Source organism: Curcuma longa, chromosome 9, assembly GCF_044706935.1.
Source record: "Curcuma longa cultivar G26 ecotype Majalengka, Jawa Barat chromosome 9, ITB_CL_G26_1.1, whole genome shotgun sequence".
Lineage (NCBI taxonomy): Eukaryota > Viridiplantae > Streptophyta > Magnoliopsida > Zingiberales > Zingiberaceae > Curcuma > Curcuma longa.
Window position 1 is genome coordinate 7024755 of NC_133869.1, and position 22405 is coordinate 7047159.

Sequence of the window (22405 nt, forward strand, 5' to 3'; positions counted from 1 at the left end):
ATGAAGTTGTGTATTCAAACAGAAGCAGCACGAAATGAGGAATGACATGGAACTATGTATTCAAGCATGGAATATATATATAGCTGATCGATTGAAAGTATCGATGAGCACTTAGCAGTAAGCACAGCAAATACAAACACTATTAGCTATAGTCCTAACAGAATCTTAAGGAATGATTCATCCTGAAGGAGCATACTCAACAACCTAGAATTTGGTTCAGCATAATACAAGGAAAAGCAATGCATACATCTAAATACAGGCAGACCGCCATAAGCAAAATTGAAAGGTCCTTTATATTCGGCTTTGGCGGAGATGATCATTTTCCCTACCATTTCTCTCAAGAGAACCAATTGAATCCACCTTGCTTTTGCATAGAAGCCTCCATGCCCCCATGCATAGCACCTGCAGAGTAATTGATTCCAGGGAACTGCACCATGCTTTCCTCCATGTACTGAGATTGCTCCACCAAGCCACCAACTTCTTCAAATAGTTCCACACCAATTCCCGGGCCCTGTTCAAATAAGTTGTATTCCATCTGATGTTGAGGACGAAGATCATTCGAGCCTTTGCACATGGTCAAACCCCCCAAGTTCAAGTTCTTGTTACCAGTAACATTGTTTTCATATAAGTTCATTAACTCATCAATTGTTTTTTGCCCATCAGAAGGAATGCCCAAGTCAGATAGGTTGATTGGATTCTGACATGATCCAATTGATGAAGGATTTGGCTGGGCAATTGCTGGCAAAGAAAATACTGGAAACTTGTTCTCTGTTGCCTGAAGGCTGTTGTTCGTCATCCCAATACCTGGAGGAAGAGTGTTTTGATACTTGCAGAAGTATTGGTGGCTGTTTCTAGCATTCCTATCGAGAAATCCATTGCGAACATCACCATGTGGGCATACCACATTTTCACAAGTATAGATCCTGTGGTTTATATTGAGTTCAGGCTCCACAGAAGTTCTCTTCTGAAATAATTGCGTTTCAGTTTCTTCCTTCATCGGACCAGATTTAACAATCTTTGCATTACCTGTACTAACTCCTAGTTTGAAAGAGTTACTCTCCATGACCAACTTATATTCTAAATCGTTGCTTTTGCCTTCTTCGATGCCTTCCACATCATACTCACTGCTGTTGGAGTTGAAAGAGAATGCCCCAGTAGTACCGGCCCTTGCGGATGGGGGTGCGTGTGCATCTGGATGCAACTTCATATACATTTCCTCTTCCTTCTTAAGGACTGCAAGCCATGTTGCACTCTCCTTGGCAGTCATCTTGTCTTGCAGGCATTTGGACTGCCTAACAAGCCTACGGATCTTCTCAATATCAGGCGACATGTGCTTGATCACCATTGTCAAGACACTGACCTTCCAAGCCTTTTTAAGATCATGTGGCTTCTTGTAAGGAGGTGGCCCTTGTTCATTTGGGATGCCTAACTGACCCCACCACTCCTCCCTCCCAGTAGGCCACCATGGCGGTGGGATTCCTTTCTCAAGAGGAAACCGTCGCTGTGGTGGGTCACAGTGCTGCATCAGAGCCGACAGGAGAGAACCCAATGTCGTGTCTTGAAGTTCCTGCAATGAGTGAGAGCTGGCAGCTCCAGAGTTGAAATCACTGCTGGATGCAGGGATGCCATTCTCAACCTGATATTTGTCTATGGCAGCTGGTCCATTCCGATCAAACCTGACCTTTTCTTTCCACCAACCCCTAAGATTATCAGAAGCACCACTGACAGGCTTGCCTTTCTCAGGAATTATACCATAGACAAAGCCCTGAGCCTTGCATATCTCCATCATTTTCAGCATGTACTTGAGAATTCCATCCTGTGCCCGAGACATCTTCTTCCGACGGGCCTGCTCTAGGGATTGAAATTGCTTAGCCGCATCACCGAGATCCTTGGTTTTGCTCTGTTGTTGCTCCTTTAAGCGCTTTAATCGCATACGGTCCCTCCACATACGCCGTTCAAGTTCTTCTATGTCGATATCCTCATCACTCTCTTCATCACCAGCCTCAGCAAATTTTTCAGGTGGTATGTCAACAAGGTCTCCTTCTCCCATCATGCATTCAACGGTTGAAGGCTGAAGGAAGCTACTGTAATTGATACTCCTCTCATTATAGGAGGGAAAAATTTGTGCATAATTTGAGCCGCAAGGATATACCATGTCTTCAACTAATAATCCCCCCATAACTACAAGATGCAAAGATAGAAGGCTTATATACTAGTGTCGAGCATTTGTTGTTTCAACCTGTAGTGAAAAAAGAAGCTTGAGAATATATCACGTTGTGTCTAAAGAGTCATGATTCCTTTAAATCAAGGGAATCTAAATGCAGAAGGACTATCAGTGAAACAAGATTATAAACACTCCTAAGCAATTCATGCATATATTTTATCCAAATTATCTAATTCAAAAAAGTAAAATCTAATAAAATAACAGATACAAAATATTTAAAAGCATATGAGCAAAAAGTTGCATTTAGTAACCGACAACAAAGAATGAAGTGTTCATTAACAAAGGGGAAGTGCATAGCAAGAAGATATAAACTTGAGATGAAGCAGACATCTTTTCATATGTATGACTGAGGGAAATAGTGTTTACTTTCTAAGTTGCAGGTTGCAGATTGCAGAATGTATTTAGGAGATAACATTGACTTAACATGGATAAAACCATATAATGTTCATAAGCAGTTTATAAGGAGATAACACTTTGAAGCAGGGAACTTTAAATCAGACAAACATGTTTGCCTAGAACAGGTGAACTTTAACCACAAACTCTGTGAACTTAACCCCTATGTTGTAGTAAAATTCATGAGTGCTTTTAAATGTTTCAACAATTCATATTTTCATACCATTTCAGATGGAATAACTTCAAGGATTCTGGAACCTTTTGGTTCACTTATAGGTAGAATACCGGCAATCCAAAACTTTGCAAAACCATAATCAAGAGAAAACGGTTTCAAAAAGATTCACAAAGTACTTTAATAGGTCTGTCATGTTTGCTGGAACAGCTTACTGAGCATATCATATAGAGATGTTAACTGTGAAAGCTGTATCAAGGCCCTAAAAGAAGCTAATATCCAAAAAGCTACTTAGTTAATAGAAATAGCCGATCATCCAGAACAATGTTGATATGAATAGTTTTCAAAACATATGATCTTAGAGAACAGTTATGTGATTATTTAACACCAAAGGGCAGAGCCGCAGACAACCACTTTGACTCAATGTCCAGCCAAAATTAATCAAGACATACAAAAAGATAATACAAACACATGCAGATCGAAGAATAATGTTCTTTTATCAAACTAGAACAATATATGAAGTAGTTCCTTTCCAGATCTACAGAAGCAACAGATCCATCTCAATAACAGAAAAGTAGTAATGAAGACACGGAAGACCATACAAGCTTAACAAAAACTAAATTATCCAAATCTAAATCTTAAAGAGGCAACACTTGATTGCTCTCTTAGATGAATCAAATGGAAGCACCAGATATATTCTGATTGCTCAATATGGCAGCTCGAACATATAAATCTCCAGCAAACAAAGAAAGCATTAATTTGACAAAAAAAAGGAAGCATCAATAATTTTTTTGGCTAAAAAAAAGCATTGATAATTTCGACTTAACACGATATGAAGTCGACTAAAGAAAGAAACACACCACAAACTTTCCCAGGTCGGTAGCAACTTACTGACCAGATCTTAATTAAGTCTTTCGATCAGAAAACAACTAAGATTCATTCGAATAGAACTAAAATTGTAAGCTCCAGATCTTAATTAGGGCAAGTGCCCAGAGGAAATGAGAAGATCCGGACGAAAATTGCCTTCGTCAACTTCATTAATTACCTCGCTAAAAGGGGGCCACATGTTCTACTCAAACTGAAACACACGGCATCACGAGTAAGAAATGCTTAAAACAAAGTATGTCAACGCGGATTCTTCGCTGCAACAGTAGTCGAACCAAAACCCCAGAAAAAAAATCCAATCTTTATTCCTTACAGGCAATAATATGAACCAACTACAAGGAATAGTTCCATAATATCCAAGAAATTATCGGCGGCAAATCGAATCTGATCTGTTTCTAAGATCGAGCAGAACAACAACGACGAAAAGGCATCTTTCTACCACTATTAACATTTAGCAAGCACAATCCCCAACGCCGCCACCCCCAGATGCCAGTCCACCAAGGGGAAACCAAAGCACAGATAACGTTCAGGGAGAGAGAGAGAGAGAGGGGAAAGAGGAACCTTTAGGCGAAAACACGAGCAAAAATCGCACCTTTTATCTAACGTCCGCATCCGCAACGCGGTAAATTCCACCTCAACGCGACTCGGCAACGATTCCTTAGCTTCCGGAGGGATTCAAGGAGCGAAGTGCTGGAGAAGATCAGAGAGGGAAGACAGAGAGCGATACATCAGCGAAGAAAATAAAGGATGGGCTCGGAGAATAGAGGGAGAGATGATAGAGACGGCAAAAAAGTTAAAGGAATGATCAGAAAATCAAGGAACAGGAAAAATAATAGGAAAGGGCCGCGAAGGTGGTGGTCCTCTCTACAGTCCACTCCGCTTCCTCTTCTTCTTCTTATCTCCATGGACTCCGTCGCTTTCTCGGCCTCTCGATTTTTACCACGCCTCGCTTCCTTCGTCCATGGCTCATGGTGGGTGGGGATGCCCACGGGCACGTGGGAATTTTCCGCCGCAATTACTCTTTTACCCTTCGATAATGTAACATTCGCCCGAGGGGCTGGATTTTTTTTCCTATTTAATAAATATAAATGAATAAAAAATTAAAAATTTCTGTGTGAATAAATCAGTAAAAGAAAATAGAGGTTTATTTCTTTTACTGAATTTAAACTAATAGGAATAAAAGACAATTCTGATTTTTCCACCAGATAAAATGAATACGAATGAAGAAAAAATGAAACTTAATATAATTCAATGCCTTTTTAAATATTTCCTCTCCCTAATTTAATACAATTGTTCCTTGCATTATCCAAAGTTTAATGAATCTAGCAAACATCAAATCCAATGTGTCCAAGTTCGATCCTCATAATTGTAGATTTTAAATTAGCACATCATCTTGGAGTAATATGTGTAACTTGAAAAAAAATACACATATTTTGTGTAACTATGAGGATCTATAAAAAGTCAACTACTTAGCTTTAGGGTCAGTTGACTTCATAAAATGGAAAGAAAGAGATTAAAAATAATAATAATAATAATGTATACAATTCATATCGATCAGGTGATAAGTATCAACCTCAAGTCACAATTACCAGAACCAGAAGGCGAAATAAAGGGCCCCTTTGTTAGTGGGGCTAATGTTTAGGAATTGTGGGCCATGCCATAGAGTCCGGAGACGCCGACAACATGAGCCCACGTTTTGTTTGACTTTGACTTTGACTTTGACTTTGACTTTCAACCTGTTGTATCAGATCAGAGAATTTGACCAAATTCACTTTCTTCAGTAGATTTCAACGATATTCACGACATGACCACGGCCAGAAGCTTTTAGCCTTTCACAAAAACAAATTTTTTTTTCTTTTTTCTCTCAGATTGTTCACAAGCGCACAGCGTCTGCAAGCCCATGATGCAATGGATTTTTCCAATCAATTAATCACAAGCTTTATGCGCCGTGACTACGATTCACGTTCTACGAGCTTGGGAACGAGTACGACAGCAGGAGGAGCAGCAGCAGCGCCAGACAAAAGGCATAACGAGGATCACACCAAACCATGGTCGTTAATCTACAACCGCCGTTCTTGCTCGGTGGCGACGCCGCCGCGGCCGGTGCCCCCGTGGCACAGCATCCTGTTCCTGTGCGCGATTTAAAACTCCCCAAATGCAAACGTCGAATTCTTTGATTAAAGACAGTAAAGGAGTTCGTCGTTACCTGGTTCTTCCGATGGTGGCACGGCAGTTGCGACAGGCATTCCGAGAACTGCAAAGGCGCAATCCGGCAGTATCGATTAGATCGCGAGCACACGATTTGATTTTTGTTATTCTTTTTTTTCAAGTTCACCTGCGCATAGACTCGGCGGCGGCGGCGGCGCGCGGCAGGCGGAGGGGAGCATGAGGGCCCTGGTGGTGTCGACCCGCACCCCGAAGCCTCGGTAGTCGTCGATGAGCCCGCAGAGGCAGGCCGGGTCGGCCCCCGCCACGGCGGAGACGGCGCGGCAGCAGCCCTTCTGCGGCCTGCTCAGGTTGCTCCCCACCTCCACGTACGTCGAGCACCGCGAGAGGCTCTGCAGCGCCACGTCGCACTCGCCTGAGGGCGCGGGGGCCGGCGACGGCCCGTGCGGCCGCGCGGCGCGGAGCAGGGAGAGATGGACCAAGAGCGAGAGGATGCCCCGGCGAGTGTTCGACATGTGGTCTGGTGGGTCGGAAGACGCGCAGCACGTGTTCGACATGGAGTAGTAAGTCGAGGGGTGGGTATTAATGGAGTCATGCACAGTGGTGGCGATGGGCAGCGGTGAATGTTGCTGCTCTTGGGAGATCACATGAACTGGTACCTCTGCTGTCAGTAATTCAACCACTCACACAGAAATCCACATGAACTAGTTGTACCTCTGCCATCAGTAATTATGCTTATCTGCTTATTGTTCAGATTCGATATAATCCAAATCCAAACAAATCATGAAGAATGAGTGAAACACACTGCAGAAAGAAAAACAAACGAAAGTTTAAATGCCCATTGTAAACCCCCAAAGGTTAGCAAATCGTAAAATTTTGGAGCCTGAAATTTACACAATGCATGGCATACTGCACAGTACTACAAATGCAGGTTGTTTAGGTCAGATCACCTGCTCTAGTCTAGACAAGCATGCCGACTGCAGAAATTCATCAGGCAAGTTGCTGAGATGTCAAGAGCATAAAGTCGATTTCTTGATAATGAATGATCAAAGTGCGACAGTAGGTTTGAAATGATATGTAGGCAGAATAGATCCAATGATCACGCTAGCTATATTGATTCAAATTCCATTTGTGGTTGTCTGGTTGAGGAGGGATAGCAAGTACAATAATCCACCAGGTGAGTGTCAAATGTCAATGGTTATATCTAAGCTCCTGTCTGCTGGCGAATAATGCAGTGTGATTTCAAGCGAAACTTGTTATATGAGCCAATGGAATCAACATATCCTATTGTCCATTTTAGACTGCTCTATAATTTTATTTTTAAACTTTATCTAAAGACTTCATATTAATAGACATATCTTTTATTTTATAAATTTATGATATTCTCTATATATTTTCAATATGAAACTTTGATTGTAATCTTAATAATCCACCCCTCAAACGAAAGATCACTGTATTCTAATCAAGGTTAACTTAACGTCCGATCTCTTGATCCATTAGGTTGTTTTTACCTCGATATTTAATCCTCTTGATCTGTCAAAATTGTCGTCTAATATTTAGTTCAGCTGACCTATTAGGACTTATACCTCAAGAGCTTATCATGGATTTTACCGAGAACCTCCTACTATTATCCCCATGGTTTAGAGCTCTCATACCTTTTTTATTTTTTTCTTGAGTTTTTTCATATGGCTCTATATGGACTATGACTCTAATACCAATTGTTTAGATCGATAGAATTAATATATTTCCATAATTATATAATATTGTGTGTTTTAAGTCTAAGTCCTCGTGATTTTATTTTTTTACTTTACTTAAATGGTCTCTTATCAATTGAGATATCTTTCATCTTATAAACTCATAAAGTTTCAATGTAAAATTTTGATTATAATCCGAGCAAATAACCCTTATAAGAACTTTCTTTAAAAAGACACCTTGGTAATCAAACTAGGCATTCCTTGTAAGGAACAGTGATGGATGAAAGACATAGCAGAGAAGAGAAAATGCCATCTGGTTCTAGTCAGATCACAATCTACTTCTGTGCTTACTTAACACTCTCCTAGCAAACATCAACTATACAGTAGCATCAAAGCATTGATCAGAAGTGCTGTCACACCATATCATAAACAAAAACACCAAACAAACTACCAAACCTTGTGAGTCGATAAAGTGCCAAATCCAGTTTCTCGCATCGAATCCAACCAATCTGTCAAACTGATCAACCAAATACTGTCAGTTTTGTTCAGTTTGGTTTCTCAGATTTGGTTTTGTCAACTCCCCGTAGTGTTGTAAGATTGATAAAACCTCCATGAACCCCATGAGAAACACTGTGAAAGATTTTAGGATAATTGTATGTGAATCTAATTGAAACTACCTGTGGCTAAGAGGAAAACTATGATTTATTTCATTCTGTTGTCACTTGTAAGTGAAAGTGAAACCCTCAAAAATCTTTTGTATCTTGATGTTGCTCCTTCAGTAAACAAGCAGAGATTAAGATTATGGTGGATATATACATTTAAAAATGCTAAATTATATCTTAAAAATTTTCAATGATAGATGTCGAATTAAAACATAAAATTGGACATCAACATGGCAATCAGGCCAGATAATCCACGACCTAGCTCGGCCCATGGGCCACATTGTGCCATGAGCTGATGATACTTTGTGCCCAGCCTTGCTGTCACATCGTGCTGCTAATTGAAGATTAGCCAACTGTCAATGTTAATTATTATTATTAATTTTCAAATTTATGTTCATCACACGTTGTCGGCTTGGACTATGTCAAAAAACTGTCCTTTCCTTGTCATGGTCCTTAATGCCCAGTCCGTGTCTACAGCCAGAGCTTGACTGGATGCAGCAACATTAATTCCTTTTCCTCCTAGTTAACCTTTCACTTTCAGAAAGAGAAGTAAATCCCGGGGAACTTTACCCGTAACAAGGGGTGAGACAACCAGCGAAGTTTATGGAATCATCTGTGCTGATATCCGTAGCAACATCTTTTATATGTATGTATGTATGTTATTATGTATGTTTGATCTACCTGATCATTTTGTGGTTCTTAGTTGGTGCCCATCCTTTTATCATGTTTCCAACCAAACCGATACCTTTCCTCTTCAAAAAGAACAAAAGTATCATTTTTATAAGAAGAATGAAGCCAAAAAAAATTTGTTTCTGCATCGGGACAAGAAGAACAAACTTGTTTTGTTGCTTGACAAATTCTTAACTTCATATTCGATGCCCCCAGAGCTCTTTAAATAATTACTTCTATCTTATCTAATTTTCTATCGAAATAAAACCAACTGTTCGTAAATTTATGAGAGGTGGTTACCTGTCATTGTTATTCACATAAATTACATATCGTTTTCAATTAATTTGTGGCGCACGCTACTGATGATTCTTCTCTTGCATTTTGTCAACAATTGCGTGCTTTTCCTGTCGAACTTCATGGCGACCAGTCTGGCTTAAGTCGTCGGTCGCCTGGCTGGAAAACACCGAAATTATTATTATTTTACTACTTTATTAATAGATTGCATTTTTTCCCCTCCACTGATCGATCTGACCTCTCACCGAACGATTGTGACTGAATGAAAGTGATGATAAATTTAACTTTTCACATGCTCTCTGCTTGACTGATATCAACCTTTCCGAGAATTTTACTGTTTCTTTATCATTTCAGAGATCAAAGTGTGAACGAAGTTACTTTGAAAAACAAAACAGTTACAGTCTGCTTGAGGAACACATCTTTGCTTACTCTTCTGTGGAAAGGTCTACCCTTTGAACAAGCACCTGCTGCACATCACTTGACTTGGTCAGTTTGATGTTTACTTCTCCTTTATTATATGTGTAATTCAGTCAGATTTTTTAATTATTTAGATCCATTTTATGAGGAGTAAACTCAATATAATTGCTGGATTAGCACGTCTCTACCTGCTGAAAGAAAAAACTTAAATTGCTGAGTTAAACCAGATGATGAAAGTAAACTCAATATAATTGCCGAGATATACATGAACGCATGCATTGAACAGGTAGTTAAGAAGCAACTACACATCACTTGCCTAAGTCAATTTGGTATTTTCTTCTTCTTGTAAAATCTAATAATCATTTTTCTTCTTTTTTTTCTCTAATGATTCTATCATTGAAGATTAACAAGAGCCATAATGGATATAAATACAGATAGATCTGAATCTGATGTGAGAAAGGAAGAAGATAAGGATAATAGGAATTATATATAAAAGGAGAAGATAATGTGTGGCTCAGTGGAAGGTGACTCATTACTGTTTCCAATTCCAATAACTTGTCTAAATTTGACTAAAGGAACAAAGGAGAAACATATAGCAACCAAAGTTGCTCATCTATGAAAAGTTAATTTAAATGCTTTTGTCCTCTACGATTCTTATTAGGTTTGTTGGCATAGACTTTTTTTTTCACATGATTTCAGAATCTTTTGACGATAAGATAAACATATTGGACTGTTCCTTTGTTTACGGTGGGTATTCTTTTTATATAATTCACACAACTTTGAGTTCATGCCGAGTTATTTAAGTTTGAAAGTTTGTATTGTCATTAAGGAAAATTGTATTATAGATTTTTTAAGCCTTAGATATGCTATTTTCTTTGCTACTATTTTCCTTTTTTAACGTTCTTTTTTATTTTAAATTTGCAAAAAAAATCTATTTTTATGATAAAGGCTAGATAATTTATTGATCGATACATGCGATCACTTGGTTTACCACACTTGCACACGCGTAGATCTTGATCGTTCATTTACAAAACACGATATGATCTAAAGCACTTGGACGATCACAGCCGTCCTATTTATAGCAACAAATCCAAACATCAAGCGTACTGCTCGGCAGGGCGAGCGCGGCGGGCGCGGCGCAGGCGGCCGCCCCAGGTCTCCTCGCCGGTCTCCGCCACGGCGGACCTCCTCCCGAGCCCGTCGAGCTGCGTGTCCCAGTTCCCGAACGCAGTGACGCCAGCCTCCTGCCTGCGCGGGCGGCCCTCACGGAAGGCCGTGGCGGCGCCGACGGCGGCGGCCCAGCGGTCCCCGGAGAGGGAGAGGTCGTAGTTGCGGCGGCGGACGGGGTCGGAGAGCACCTCGTAGGCCTCGCGCGCCTCCATGAAGCGCTCCGCGTAGCGGCGCTCGTCCCCCGCGGAGCGGCACGCGTCCGGATGCCACAGCAGGGCCAGTCGGCGGTAGGCGCTCCGGATCTCGTTTGCCCCCGCGGTGTTGGGCACGGAGAGCAGGTCGTACATGGTGGTGGCCGGCGCCGGAGCGCTGAACACGGCGGCGGAGGCGGAGATGGAAAGGGTGCGCCTGAGCCGAGGGGTTCTGGGGCTGGCGGCGGAGGGGGAGATGGAAAAGGTGCGCCTGAGCCGAGGGGTGCTGGGGCTGGCGGCGGCGACGGGGGCGGGAGAGACGGGCGAAGCGAGCGAAACCATGATTGATATGCTCGCTGCTTGGCAAGGAAACAATCGAGCTGACCTGATGGGGGTGAATCGCTTGGAAGAAGATCCCCGCTTTAAATAGATTTCATCGAGTTTCTTTGGCGTTTAGCCAAGCGAGGCTGCTAGGGACTCTGATGGTGACTTCAAAGTTGAAATTTTATATAAACAAAAAAACAAATGAAGAAGCAGAAAATAGATAAAAAGGACAAACACTAAGGATTTTGCAGGCTTCTAGAACCACCGATTATTCATCAATTCTAAAAAATAAAATAAATTAAATAATTATTCGAGTTTTTAGATTCAATTTAAGTTTAATTCATTAAAATATTATTAAACTTTTAATTCAAATTTATTTCATTATTTAATTTTTAAATATATTTTAAGTTTATTTAGTTGATTAATGAATTTAATTTTATAGGTTTATTGATATTTTTCATGAATAATTCATAATTTTTATTCATGAATATTAATAAATTGAATATCTATGTGTTTAATTTTATTTATTTAATTTAATGAGTTATTTAATTTTATTTATTTAATTAATATTATATATATTGAATAAATATAAATAAAGTTTTATCAAATTAATTATCAAAGTTGTAGAGTTATTTACCATCATAATTTTTAAATATTATAATTAATAAATATATAAAATACAACTCAAACTATTAATTATTAAATTATTATAAGAGGTTTGGCTTGCAACACTCCTACTTACCCATGCATGGAATCATAAAGGGGTAGATTGCCCCAGGGGCGTGGCGCACTCGTAACTGCATTCCCTCTCCATAGGTCACTTCCGCGGTTCGATTCCTTCGGGATGCGTCTCACTGGGTTTAATGCCTGGGGCGTAGCAGTCGGCTGTGCTGATCAGGCACGTGGATCCCAATTTAGTAATCGGCTGGAGTGTAGGTGCCAGTGAATCCTCCTGATTTACCCTCGCTGACCGGTGGGAACTCTCGTTGAAGGCCGTGGGGCAGGGCCGGTCAGCCAAGGGGACTAGTTGGTGCTAGCTGCCTAGATACCCCTTGTAAATCAAAATAATAATAATAATAATAATAATAATAAAGGGGGTAGATTGATAAAGGGGGTAACCGTTTCATCTTTCATATTGGAGATGAAAGATGTGTGTGTAGATTGATAAAGGGGGTAACCGTGTCATTACCCTCCATTCATCCATCATTTTTATATTTCTATATTTTTTATATTAAAAAATTGAGGAGATGGCCGCCGCCATCGCCCCCTCCTCGACTCCGTCCTTGCACTTACCTAACCTACTTTCTTATAGTTTTTCTCCACCTAACCTTGTAAAGTAATTGTGAGCATATTTTTCTAAATTATTATGTGTTAGCTAGCTTGTAATCCTTTCATCTACCTCACCACCAAACTTGTTTCTCTTGCCTATTTGATTAATCTACATTTTAAAGCTTTTTTACTTGTGAAAATGTGAATTGGAGACCCTAAACTTGTTGTTAAGCTTTTTTACTTGTGAAAATGTGAATTGGAGACCCTAAACTCGTCGTCGACTTGAATGCCAATTATTCTCCTCATGTAACACAAAAGGACGGACCCATGAGTCCAAAGCGTTTTGCAAGTAGTCAACTTAAAGAGCATTCATTTTCCTCATTAAATAAGAAAATAGACGATAATAATTTTCATAAACTTTTATTTCGCTCCTCAAGTTTGACAAGTAAGCAATCGACTGTGATCACGTTTCTTCTCCTCATTCAATATTAATTTTATATAATAATTATTACAATATAAGAAGAAAAAACTAAAAGTTGATAAAATCGCGTACACGTGTCTGTCGTCCTTTGGATCCAGCAAGTTCCAGGCGTACACGTGACTGTGATCTAATTTATAGATTTGCTAAAGGAAATTCAATTCGCCGTCGCCGTCGGCGGTTGGATTCTGAAGAATCCAACTCCGAACAAACAAACAAACATCTAACGGATCTAATCTCCACCACGATTTGATTGGTCGGCGTCGTATATTTTTGAAGCAAACTATAAATTTTACTGCAATGGGGAAATGATTAATGAACGATCGATCGATTGGTGCTCCATCACTTTGGAAAAGTTTGTGAAAGTGATTTTGATCTCGCTGTTGGACTAGCGAACGCCAAATAGGACCTTAAGTATATATATATATATATATATATATATATATATATATATATATATATATATATATATATATATATTACATTTTTTAATTTGCTAGAGAATTCCATTCGAATCTTCCATTTGGCAATATGATAGAAGTGGACCTTCACAGCAAATTAAGTCCGGCTCACCTTTATTAATTTGACTAGATAGTTTTTGTGAAACAGGAGACGACGAAGGGTGTGAGCGAAGGAAGTTCTATATCGAAAGGCAAAATGGTTAGGGAAGGGAACACGTTCCTTAATTCCGTAAGATCACAAATTATGTAAAAATCACCTCTATAATTTTAGGAATAAACCCTATTTAATTTTAGTATTTGTTTAAGAAAATGGACGAATGCATAATAGCTTAGGAATCAAGGTGTTGTGAGGTAGAAGGGGTTCTTTATATTATTAACAGGCGGATTGGGTGGGGAACACATTAATTCCTTTTTGTTACTAACGGTACGTGGTTTAGGGGAAGTTGAACTTCATAATAAATTAAGTCAAGGTCTCCTTTGAATTCGATGATGATCCAGTGCATAATAAGTTGGAAATTATGGTTGTTTCTGTTTGAAATCACTTATGGATGAGTGACCGACTAATGGTGATGAAGTCACGCAAGACCCGCAGACGGTAGGGCTCCTGTCAAGTTGCAAAGAGAAGAAGAGTAGTGAGAATAGAGGCCAGGGGTGCCCTAGTTTAACCGCTCCGATGCCAAGTTAGGCCGTGAACCGGAGATGAAGAAGAAGAAGAACCAGAAATGTTAGAGAAGGAAAGTGTTGATTGTGTGTATGCATTTCTCCGTCTGTGAGGAGCAGGACCATTATATGAAGTCATTGGGGGAGACTATCCCATTGTCGGTAAGGAGAATATCCCATTGCTGCATGTCTTATTGTCCATGTTCGATATAGTTCAGAACCCTGCTGCGTTAATCATGTTGTACTGATGAGGTAGGTGAGCTACCATCAAATATTATATCATTGCACGTGTTCTTCTTGCAGCGGTCTGGATAAAAGGGCGGGCTCAGAGAGGCTGAGTTGACGAAGGGGTCTACCTCTAGCGAGGAGATCACAGATTCATTCGATAGCAAAGCTAGTGGGGCACCGAGTGGAACACTAAGTGGGTCTCAAAGTCGGTTGATCAAGGAGATGAGACGCAGCTCAGCCACTAGACTAGAGTGGAGAGCTCGGGCAGTTAACCAAGGGGTCGAGTCGGAGATCGGCTACTAAGTAGAGAGGAGAGCTCGGGCGGTTGATCAGGTGATCGAGTCAGAGATTGGCCACTGAACTAGAGGGGAGAGTTTAGGCGGTTGACCAAGGGGTCAAGTCGAAGATCAACCATTGAGTAAAGAGGAGTGCTCGGGCAGCTAGGAGAGCTTGCGGGCCTTGAGCAGAGCTAGGTGATAAACTGAGCTAGCTGTGGGGTTGGGTGCCAATATGAACCAGTCGACCATGAGATCAGGCCTTGCCTTTGTCGTGTCGCTGCTAATTGGACAAGATCTTAACTTTCTTGACCTTGGCGTACTAACCCATAACAACGGTGTTGAAGTTCAGGAAAAGCGAGCCTTGAAAAATAAGCAAAGATAATTAATTCTTTATCAATATGGAACACATTGCTTGCACATGACCATTAGGTGGAATCCGTCACTCCAACGGTCTCATATGGTCGGTCTCACGACTATCTGTGAGGAGGTAAATCAATAAGTTGTAGTTCGCCACGACGGAGGAGAGCATTGCCTCGGCTTCGTCAAGATTCAACCCTTGCCCACTTCAAATGTAGCATGCACATGACTATTAGGGCTCAGCCCTACTTAGGTTTACTAAATCCTTGTAGAGCTAAATGGTTTGTGCAATTGACCTATAGTCAATGTTGATCAGATTGATCAAGCTTCAGTTGACTCGAGTTAGGTTTTGGTGTTTGATTTTGATATTTGATCTATGTTAAGTGGTCGAGTAAGACGTCAAGTATAGGTCAAGGCTGACTGGATACATAACATGATGAATATGGTTCAGCAAATGGTACGTGTTTAAGTAAAAAATCAAGTAGGTCAAATTGATCGGATACTCGATCAGAAAAAAAATCCAAGTGAATCAAGATTAATTGGACACTTAGTAGTGATTGGAGATAACAAAAGTCCAAGTCACGGTTGATCGAACACTTGGCATATGAAAGAAAAATTTAAATGGGTTACGGTTGACTGAACACTTAATCAGAAGTCAAATACGGAATCGGCAAGAGAAAAATTCAAGTGGATTATAGAGGACCGGATACTTAATAATGAGGAAAGTCCAACAAGTAGTTAGCAAAGCGTGAAATCCAAGTGGATCATGAAGAATCGAACACTTGGCATATGAATGAAGTCCTGACAAATCAAGAGTAATCGAATATTAGATAATGACGAAGTCTTAATGTTTATCGGATATTGGGTAATGAAAAATCCTAATAAATTGAAATCAATCGGTTACTAGGTGAAACGAGAATTTAGCCTTAAAAAAACTAAAATAGATATAACAATTGATTGCCAAAAAATAGCAATCGATTGCTAATTCTAAACCTCAAATTTGAGATACGAGGTAAAAAAGAAGGCTTGCAAGTTAATTAGCCGATTGAATTGCTAGACTCAACTAATGGCTACCAATCGATTGCTATCAATTGCTAATGTAAAATTGAGCCGTTAAGTTGTAGGTTAAAGCAACGATCGAATTCATAGAGTATTAATTGATTAGGAGAGTCTAACATACTATTACTAAGTAATTTTCATTTCGAAAGCAATATTATAAAAGAGGATTTCATAAAGATTTGAAGGTACCGATCGATTCTTGAGAGATTTGGAGATAAAATGCTACTGCATTTTCTACCATCAAGAAACAATTCAAAACGATAAAGAAGCATTCAAAATAAAGATTTATATAACGTTATTATTTATATTTATATTTATATATTTGTTATGTTTTAATGTTATTAAAAAAATAAGTTATAAAAGATTTCTTCGCATTAGGAAGATATCAGTAGATTATTAAGACTAAGTTTTAAAATAATCATGTTAAAAGATGATCAATCAAATAAAATCTTAATATTAATATTGTACATGTAATATTGATTTATTTTATATTTATATTTTCTTTTATTATATATTTTATTTCTGATTAACTTTTTATAGATGATCATAAAATAAAAAAAACTATCATAAAATCGAGATAAAAAAACTATTTAACCTCTTCTTATTCGCACAGGTCACTCTACTTAGATTTGCTAGTTTTTATTTTTTATTTTTTTAAAAAATGGATAATAGCCCAAGCAAAAACAAACTGAGGTTAATTTGTTGCCATCCAATTCGTAATAAGAATGATTATTATAAGCTCTTCTCTTGAACCTAAAGATGTTTATTTTTTAATTCAACCAATTCCTTGTAACTAAAAAGGGATTTCACATATAGATATTTCAATTTGCACGAATATATATCTCAATTTATTTTGGTGTCTGAAATCACCAAAAGAAAAAAATACAGTCCATGAGAATTGAAGGTCACAATTGAAGATCTTGGAGAGCTCCGTTGATCAACTGACTGAGTTAGCATTTTTCTTGTCATTGATTTTGAGATCCCTCCTAGATTCGAAGGCCGCGTGTGTTTGATCGTTCCGTCGAGCCGCCGCCGCCGGCAAATCTGTCGATCAGTCGCTCGATCCGATCGAGACGATTTGATACCCATCTGCGCCATGGAGCCGCCCCACTTAGACAGCGGCCTCCGCGGCGCCGCGGGCGCCCCTCCTCACTCGGCCGCCCCAGGTCTCCTTCCCGTCGGCCTCCGTCACGGCAGACCGCCGCCGGAGCCCGTCCAGCTGCTCGTCCCAGTTCCCGAACACCGTGACGCCGGCCTCCCGCCGCCGACCGCGGCCCTCGCGGAAGGCCGGGCCGGCGCCGACCGCGGCGGCCCAGCGGTCGCCGGAGAGTGCGAGGTCGTAGCTGCGGCGGCGGGCGGGGTCGGAGAGCACCTCATAGGCCTCCCGCGCCTCCATGAAGCGTTCCGCGTAGCGGCGCTCCTCCCCCGCCGAGCGGCACGCGTCCGGGTGCCACTGCAGGGCCAGCCGCCGGTACGCCGCGCGGATCTCGCTGGCGCCGGCGGTATGTGACACCGAGAGCAGGTCGTACATGGTGGCCTGCGCCGCCGGGGTGGCCGAGGCAGAGACCCTGAATCGAGGAGCGGCTGCTGTTTTGGTGGGGATCGGAGAGAAGGAAGATCTGTACAAGGAATTAGGGGGGCATGAAAGAGCAAAAACTGCCATTTTTTTGTGAAGCTACAAGAACTGCTTTACTGATGTTGTCTGGAATTTGGATGATGAAGTGGGTTCAGAGACGCCATGGAGATTTATACAGACTGAAATCGCGGGAGGGGGAAGAAGGAAAAAGGGCGAAGAAAAGCTCGATGGTGACTTCAATCTGATACTCTTCATCAACAACCTCTCTAATTTAATCATGTGGGCTTCTAGAATGCTTCCTTTGGTAATTAGCATCGACTTCTACGTCGAAAACCATTAAACCACCGCGGTTTGTGAATAAAACCTCTTAACAGGTAACAGGTAGACAGATTAAAGCTGGCTGTCTTTTTAGTTCTCTTGTACATAATCCAGATTAACCTTAATTATCTTATCTAAGATCTACAACTTTGCCTAATCTAATCTAGTTTTAAAAGGATGATCAAAAAATGAAAAAATAAAAATAAAATTAAAATTAAAATACCAATATAATGTAAGGTAGGTTGGACTTCTGGATAAGCTAGCATTCTTCCTGAAGCTTGCAAGCGCAACGCCAACAGGGAAACGAGACGGATAAGACGAAGCAAAATAGCAGTAAGTGAGAAGCCAAGTCGATGACAGCAATCGCACGTGTCGTCTTTTGATAAAATTGGATATCTACCTTCCAGATCCAACAAGCTTCTCTCACCTAACGATCTAATCTATCGATTTACTTGTGCGATTTTATTCGCCGTCGCTGTCGCCGTCTCTGTCGCGATTTGGATTTTGGCGAATCCACCGAGGCGCCGACTTAAAACAGCGGCCAGTGAGTTGGATTTTGATGAATCCACCGGGGCGCCGAACCGCGGCAAGTGAGTTGGGTTTTGATGAATCCACCGAGGCGCCGACTCAAAACCGCGGCAAACTGCCCAGGCGCCGATTTATGCCGCGGCAAGTTTCTCCATCCTGCGGCTCTATAAATGTATTTTCAGAAAATTCATAAATAATTGCGAAAAATAAATTAGTAATCTGCGGTGATTTATCTAAAAATAATTTAAAAATTAATAACAATTCTTTTGATCTGTCGTATGAATTTTATAGAAGTCGTTAAATAAATCAAATAATAATGTAAATTATAAGAGCATCCGCGCGTTAACAACGGACGTGGAGGAGTGAGGTATAACGCGTTCAGAGTTCTGAACGCGTTAATCGGTGACAGTGGTGGGCCATACATTTTTTTTATTTTTTTATTTTCACAATCAGGTGGTGGTAGTCGATCACCTGATCGACTACCACGTGGCAGTGGAGCCCATGGCGTTATAACGCCACGTACGTTGTGGATTAAGTAGATTAAGAATTAACTTTATTTAACTTATATTAAAATTATGAATTTGTTTGATGTTAAATTTTTATTACTGAGACATAATTTATTTTATAAATCAATTAGTGAATATTCAAAAACTAATGATAATTAAAATCTTCAATTCTAAATTTATAAGCCATTTGAAAGCAAACTTGGGGTTTTAAAAATTAACATGAAATTGGGATTATCATCCCCTTTCAACCAATCACTTCTTTTTTTTTCAAAATGCTTAAAAGAGATCTTAAATTATCAAAATGGAGTTTGTAATTTTAAAATTATAACAAATTTATCCTCAATTATTTTAATTATTACATCGTTCGATCAAATACCAATGATTTATTTTAATGACCTTGTGTTGTTGAAAGGTGATTATAATAACTAATTTAGAATCTTTGAAGGCACATATACAGTTGAAAACGAGGACAATTTAAAAATTAAAAAAAAACAAATTAAAGGACGGTTAGCAATTGATTGCCCAACCGCAAGATATTGTTTATGAAACAAGCCTGTTCAATAGTTTATTGCAATGTGGTGATAATGAACAATTTAAGTTGATGACTATGTTGCAACTATACTTTGGACTGCTTAACAAATGGGTTACGTTGCCTAATTTTTTATTAGTTTGCTTTTGGGGGAAAAGTTTATGAAGTTGTACTAATCAAGTTGCACTTGGCTCAACTGATCAGCCATTCCATACTAACAATGACATTTAATCTAATAAATGTACAAGAGTAGTGATTGTTTTGTTTTAAGGGCATCTTGATGTGACTTGGAAAAATATCTATCAAAAATTAATCAAGTAATTATTTTGAAATACTTAAGAATTAATTTTTGCCCCCAAATGAAGGGAACATCTTAAATATCTATCAAAATTAATCAAGTAATTATTTTGAAATATTTAAGAATTAATTTTTGCCCCCAAATGAAGGGAACCTCTAAAATATCTATCAAAATTAATTTTTGCCCCTCTGAAATATTTAAGCAATGAAGGGAACCTCTAAAATATCTATCAAAATTAATTAAATAATTATTTTAAAATATTTAAAAATTAATTTTTGACCCCAAATGAAGGGAACAGAATCAATATATTTTCACAATAGTCCTAAATTTTCATAATTTTATTTTTAAATTTTATATAAGATTTTAGATATCTTTTATCTTATAAATTCATAATCTTTTCTATATATTTTCAATGTGAAATTTTTATTATATTCTAATAATTATTTTCTTAAACAAATGATTATTAAAAGTCTTCTATCATTATTTCTATGGTCTAAACTTTTTCTATCTTCTTTCTTTTTTTTTTTATGAGGGTACTCATATGGTTCCATATAAATAACTTTGGTATCAATTATTAAAATTAATGAAATCAACGTATCTCTACATCGATATAATATTAGCTTAAGCCGTCTTGGAAGAACGAAAAAGTAATAGGTATGTAAAACATGTAAAATATTCATAAAACATCATTTAAAACTTCTTTTAAATTGGACAGATTTTTTATTTAGATCAAACTAAATTACTGGCCGACCCCACTTAGTGGGATAATCGGCCCCACAGTGGGATAAAGCTTGGTTGTTGTTGTTGTAGTATCAAACTAAATTACTGGTAAGTATCATTTCTTCGTCAGTATGCAGGCAAATATGAATAAATGGTAAAAATTTCATTTTGCACTTGTTCATCTCTTTTCTAAAATACTTTTATTTTTTTAATAAAAAACTAATCAACAAGGGAATCATTCTAGAAGCCTTTTCTCTCTGTGTGTCTCTATTTTCTGTGGGTTTCAATTCTTCCAATTCACAAGAACTCCTCGAAACTGTATAAATCTGCATTCCATCTCTGTAATTTTTTCTTCATTCATGTAATTAATTTCACCTCCTTTACGACAGAAACAAATTCTTGCTAAAAAATGGCGGCGATTTTTGCTCTCTCTGCTGCTTCTCCGGCGTGCGAAAAATCCACCTTCTCCCCTGTTCCCAGCACCAGAAGAGCTCCTCGATTCCGGGTCTGTGCCTCCGCCGCCGCGGTGGCCTCTCTGGCGCCGGCCACCATGTACGACCTGCTCTCGGTGTCACACACCGCCGGGGCGCAAGAGATCCGCGCGGCCTACCGGCGGCTGGCCCTGCGGTGGCACCCCGACGCGTGCCGATCTGCCGGAGAGGAGCGCCGCTACGCGGAACGCTTCATGGAGGCGCGGGAGGCCTTCGAGGTGCTGTCCGACCCCGCTCGTCGCCGCGACTACGACCTCTCCCTCTCCGGCGACCGCTGGGCCGCGGCCGTCGGGGCAGGCCCGGCCTTCCGCGAGGGCCGCGCTCGGCGGCGCGAGGGCGGCGCCACGGCGTTCGGAAACTGGGACGCGCAGCTGGATGGGCTCCGGCGGCGGTCGGCCGCGGCGGATACCGTCGGAGAGGAGACGTGGGGCGGACGCGCGAGGAGGGTCGCCGGCGGCGCGGCAGAGGCGGCCGTTTAGTGGAATGAGCTCCTGGCGGCGGTTGCCGACGGCTACGATCAAGTGATTCTCAAATCGATTGGCTCGAGGCGGCGGCTCGATGGAAATGTCTCCGAATCTTAAACTTGGATCTCGAAATCTACAACAGGAAATCCAGCCGTTGATTCATGGAGGTCACCGAGATCTCCTACGAATCTTGATATTTTTCATTTACCCCCTTGTATATATGGTTTTGTCACCAAACAAGACTAATTGAGGCCTAACTTTTTCGAAGTTGTAAATTTTGATTTTCTACTATTGGAAAATGAAAAGAAAGGAATTTCTAGTTAACAACACCTTTTATTTGTTTTTCCCAAAAATATTAAATCATTTGCACATATCAAAAAAAATTAAAATAGACATATATCTTTATTTATTGAGAACAATTTTTTAAAATAGATAATATATTTTGTCAATTGAATTTAGTTGGACTATTTTAAAATATTATTATTAAATCAAATGTAAATTATGTGTTTGATGGATGATTATTAGTACCTAATTATATATTTGACATTAAATTTTAATTAAAATATATTTGATATCTTTAATGTCTATTATAATTATTTTAAATTGAAAATTTTATACATCTATTTCTTTCTTTTAAAATTTATTTTGTTTTAATTGAATGTTAAAATATTTAAAGAATTATGAGGAACATAGGGAGTTACTAAATAGCTAACAGGATGCAATGATTTATCAATTGTTATAGAGTTATTAAAAAAAAATCTAGTAATGAGTGTAGATCTAGTATTTGACTTGAAGATTCTATTGTCGAGTTAAAGAATTTTTTTTGCTTTTAATTATGAATTTTTGAACTAAGAAGCCAATTAATGGTTTTTTAAAAACTTAAGTCTCTCGCTTTAAGTCATAAACATGTGAAAAATAGAAAGA

At 39.5% G+C, this 22405-nt stretch overlaps 5 protein-coding genes across 9 annotated transcripts; 1 reads left to right on the plus strand and 4 right to left on the minus strand.

Moving 5' to 3' along the window:
• Positions 1 to 57: 57 nt before the first annotated feature.
• LOC141834617 (protein ETHYLENE-INSENSITIVE 3-like 1a) lies at positions 58 to 4453 on the minus strand. Of its 5 annotated transcripts, none has more exons than XM_074721935.1 (2): positions 4267 to 4453; positions 58 to 2239 (listed from the first exon to the last, which is right to left on the minus strand). In XM_074721935.1, exon 2 carries the CDS (start codon positions 2177 to 2179, stop codon positions 338 to 340), a length of 1842 nt encoding a protein of 613 aa, XP_074578036.1. In that variant the 5' UTR covers positions 2180 to 2239; positions 4267 to 4453; the 3' UTR covers positions 58 to 337. The 5 variants fall into 5 exon arrangements, with proteins under 5 accessions (XP_074578036.1, XP_074578040.1, XP_074578038.1 ...); XM_074721939.1 differs by lacking the exon at positions 4267 to 4453 and adding an exon at positions 3835 to 4160; XM_074721937.1 differs by lacking the exon at positions 4267 to 4453 and adding an exon at positions 3685 to 3791.
• A 988-nt stretch (positions 4454 to 5441) lies between these two features.
• LOC141834322 (non-specific lipid transfer protein GPI-anchored 12-like) lies at positions 5442 to 6355 on the minus strand. Its single transcript, XM_074721697.1, has 3 exons — positions 6010 to 6355; positions 5881 to 5928; positions 5442 to 5804 (listed from the first exon to the last, which is right to left on the minus strand). The coding sequence occupies exons 1-3, from the start codon at positions 6353 to 6355 to the stop codon at positions 5641 to 5643; spliced, it is 558 nt and encodes a 185-aa protein (XP_074577798.1). The 3' UTR covers positions 5442 to 5640.
• A 4138-nt stretch (positions 6356 to 10493) lies between these two features.
• Positions 10494 to 11344, minus strand: LOC141834332 (chaperone protein dnaJ 20, chloroplastic-like). Its single transcript, XM_074721709.1, has one exon. It carries the CDS (start codon positions 11277 to 11279, stop codon positions 10674 to 10676), a length of 606 nt encoding a protein of 201 aa, XP_074577810.1. The 5' UTR covers positions 11280 to 11344; the 3' UTR covers positions 10494 to 10673.
• Positions 11345 to 16866: 5522 nt separating this feature from the next.
• LOC141834918 (chaperone protein dnaJ 20, chloroplastic-like) lies at positions 16867 to 17866 on the minus strand. The gene has a single exon (XM_074722312.1). It carries the CDS (start codon positions 17712 to 17714, stop codon positions 17163 to 17165), a length of 552 nt encoding a protein of 183 aa, XP_074578413.1. The 5' UTR covers positions 17715 to 17866; the 3' UTR covers positions 16867 to 17162.
• A 2861-nt stretch (positions 17867 to 20727) lies between these two features.
• On the plus strand, positions 20728 to 21808 carry LOC141835251 (chaperone protein dnaJ 20, chloroplastic-like). Its single transcript, XM_074722686.1, has one exon. The coding sequence runs from the start codon at positions 20936 to 20938 to the stop codon at positions 21494 to 21496; it is 561 nt and encodes a 186-aa protein (XP_074578787.1). The 5' UTR covers positions 20728 to 20935; the 3' UTR covers positions 21497 to 21808.
• The last annotated feature ends 597 nt before the right edge of the window (positions 21809 to 22405 follow it).

Coding starts and splice junctions, on each gene's coding strand:
- LOC141834617 (XM_074721935.1), bottom strand. CDS start 2,179: ATGGGGGGATTATTAGTTGAAGACATGGTATATCCTTGCGGCTCAAAT.
- LOC141834322 (XM_074721697.1), bottom strand. CDS start 6,355: ATGTCGAACACTCGCCGGGGCATCCTCTCGCTCTTGGTCCATCTCTCC. Junction 5,929..6,009: donor GCCGCCGAGTCTATGCGCAG/GTGAACTTGAAA, acceptor GCGCCTTTGCAG/TTCTCGGAATGCCTGTCGCA. Junction 5,805..5,880: donor GCCACCATCGGAAGAACCAG/GTAACGACGAAC, acceptor AATCGCGCACAG/GAACAGGATGCTGTGCCACG.
- LOC141834332 (XM_074721709.1), bottom strand. CDS start 11,279: ATGGTTTCGCTCGCTTCGCCCGTCTCTCCCGCCCCCGTCGCCGCCGCC.
- LOC141834918 (XM_074722312.1), bottom strand. CDS start 17,714: ATGGCAGTTTTTGCTCTTTCATGCCCCCCTAATTCCTTGTACAGATCT.
- LOC141835251 (XM_074722686.1), top strand. CDS start 20,936: ATGGCGGCGATTTTTGCTCTCTCTGCTGCTTCTCCGGCGTGCGAAAAA.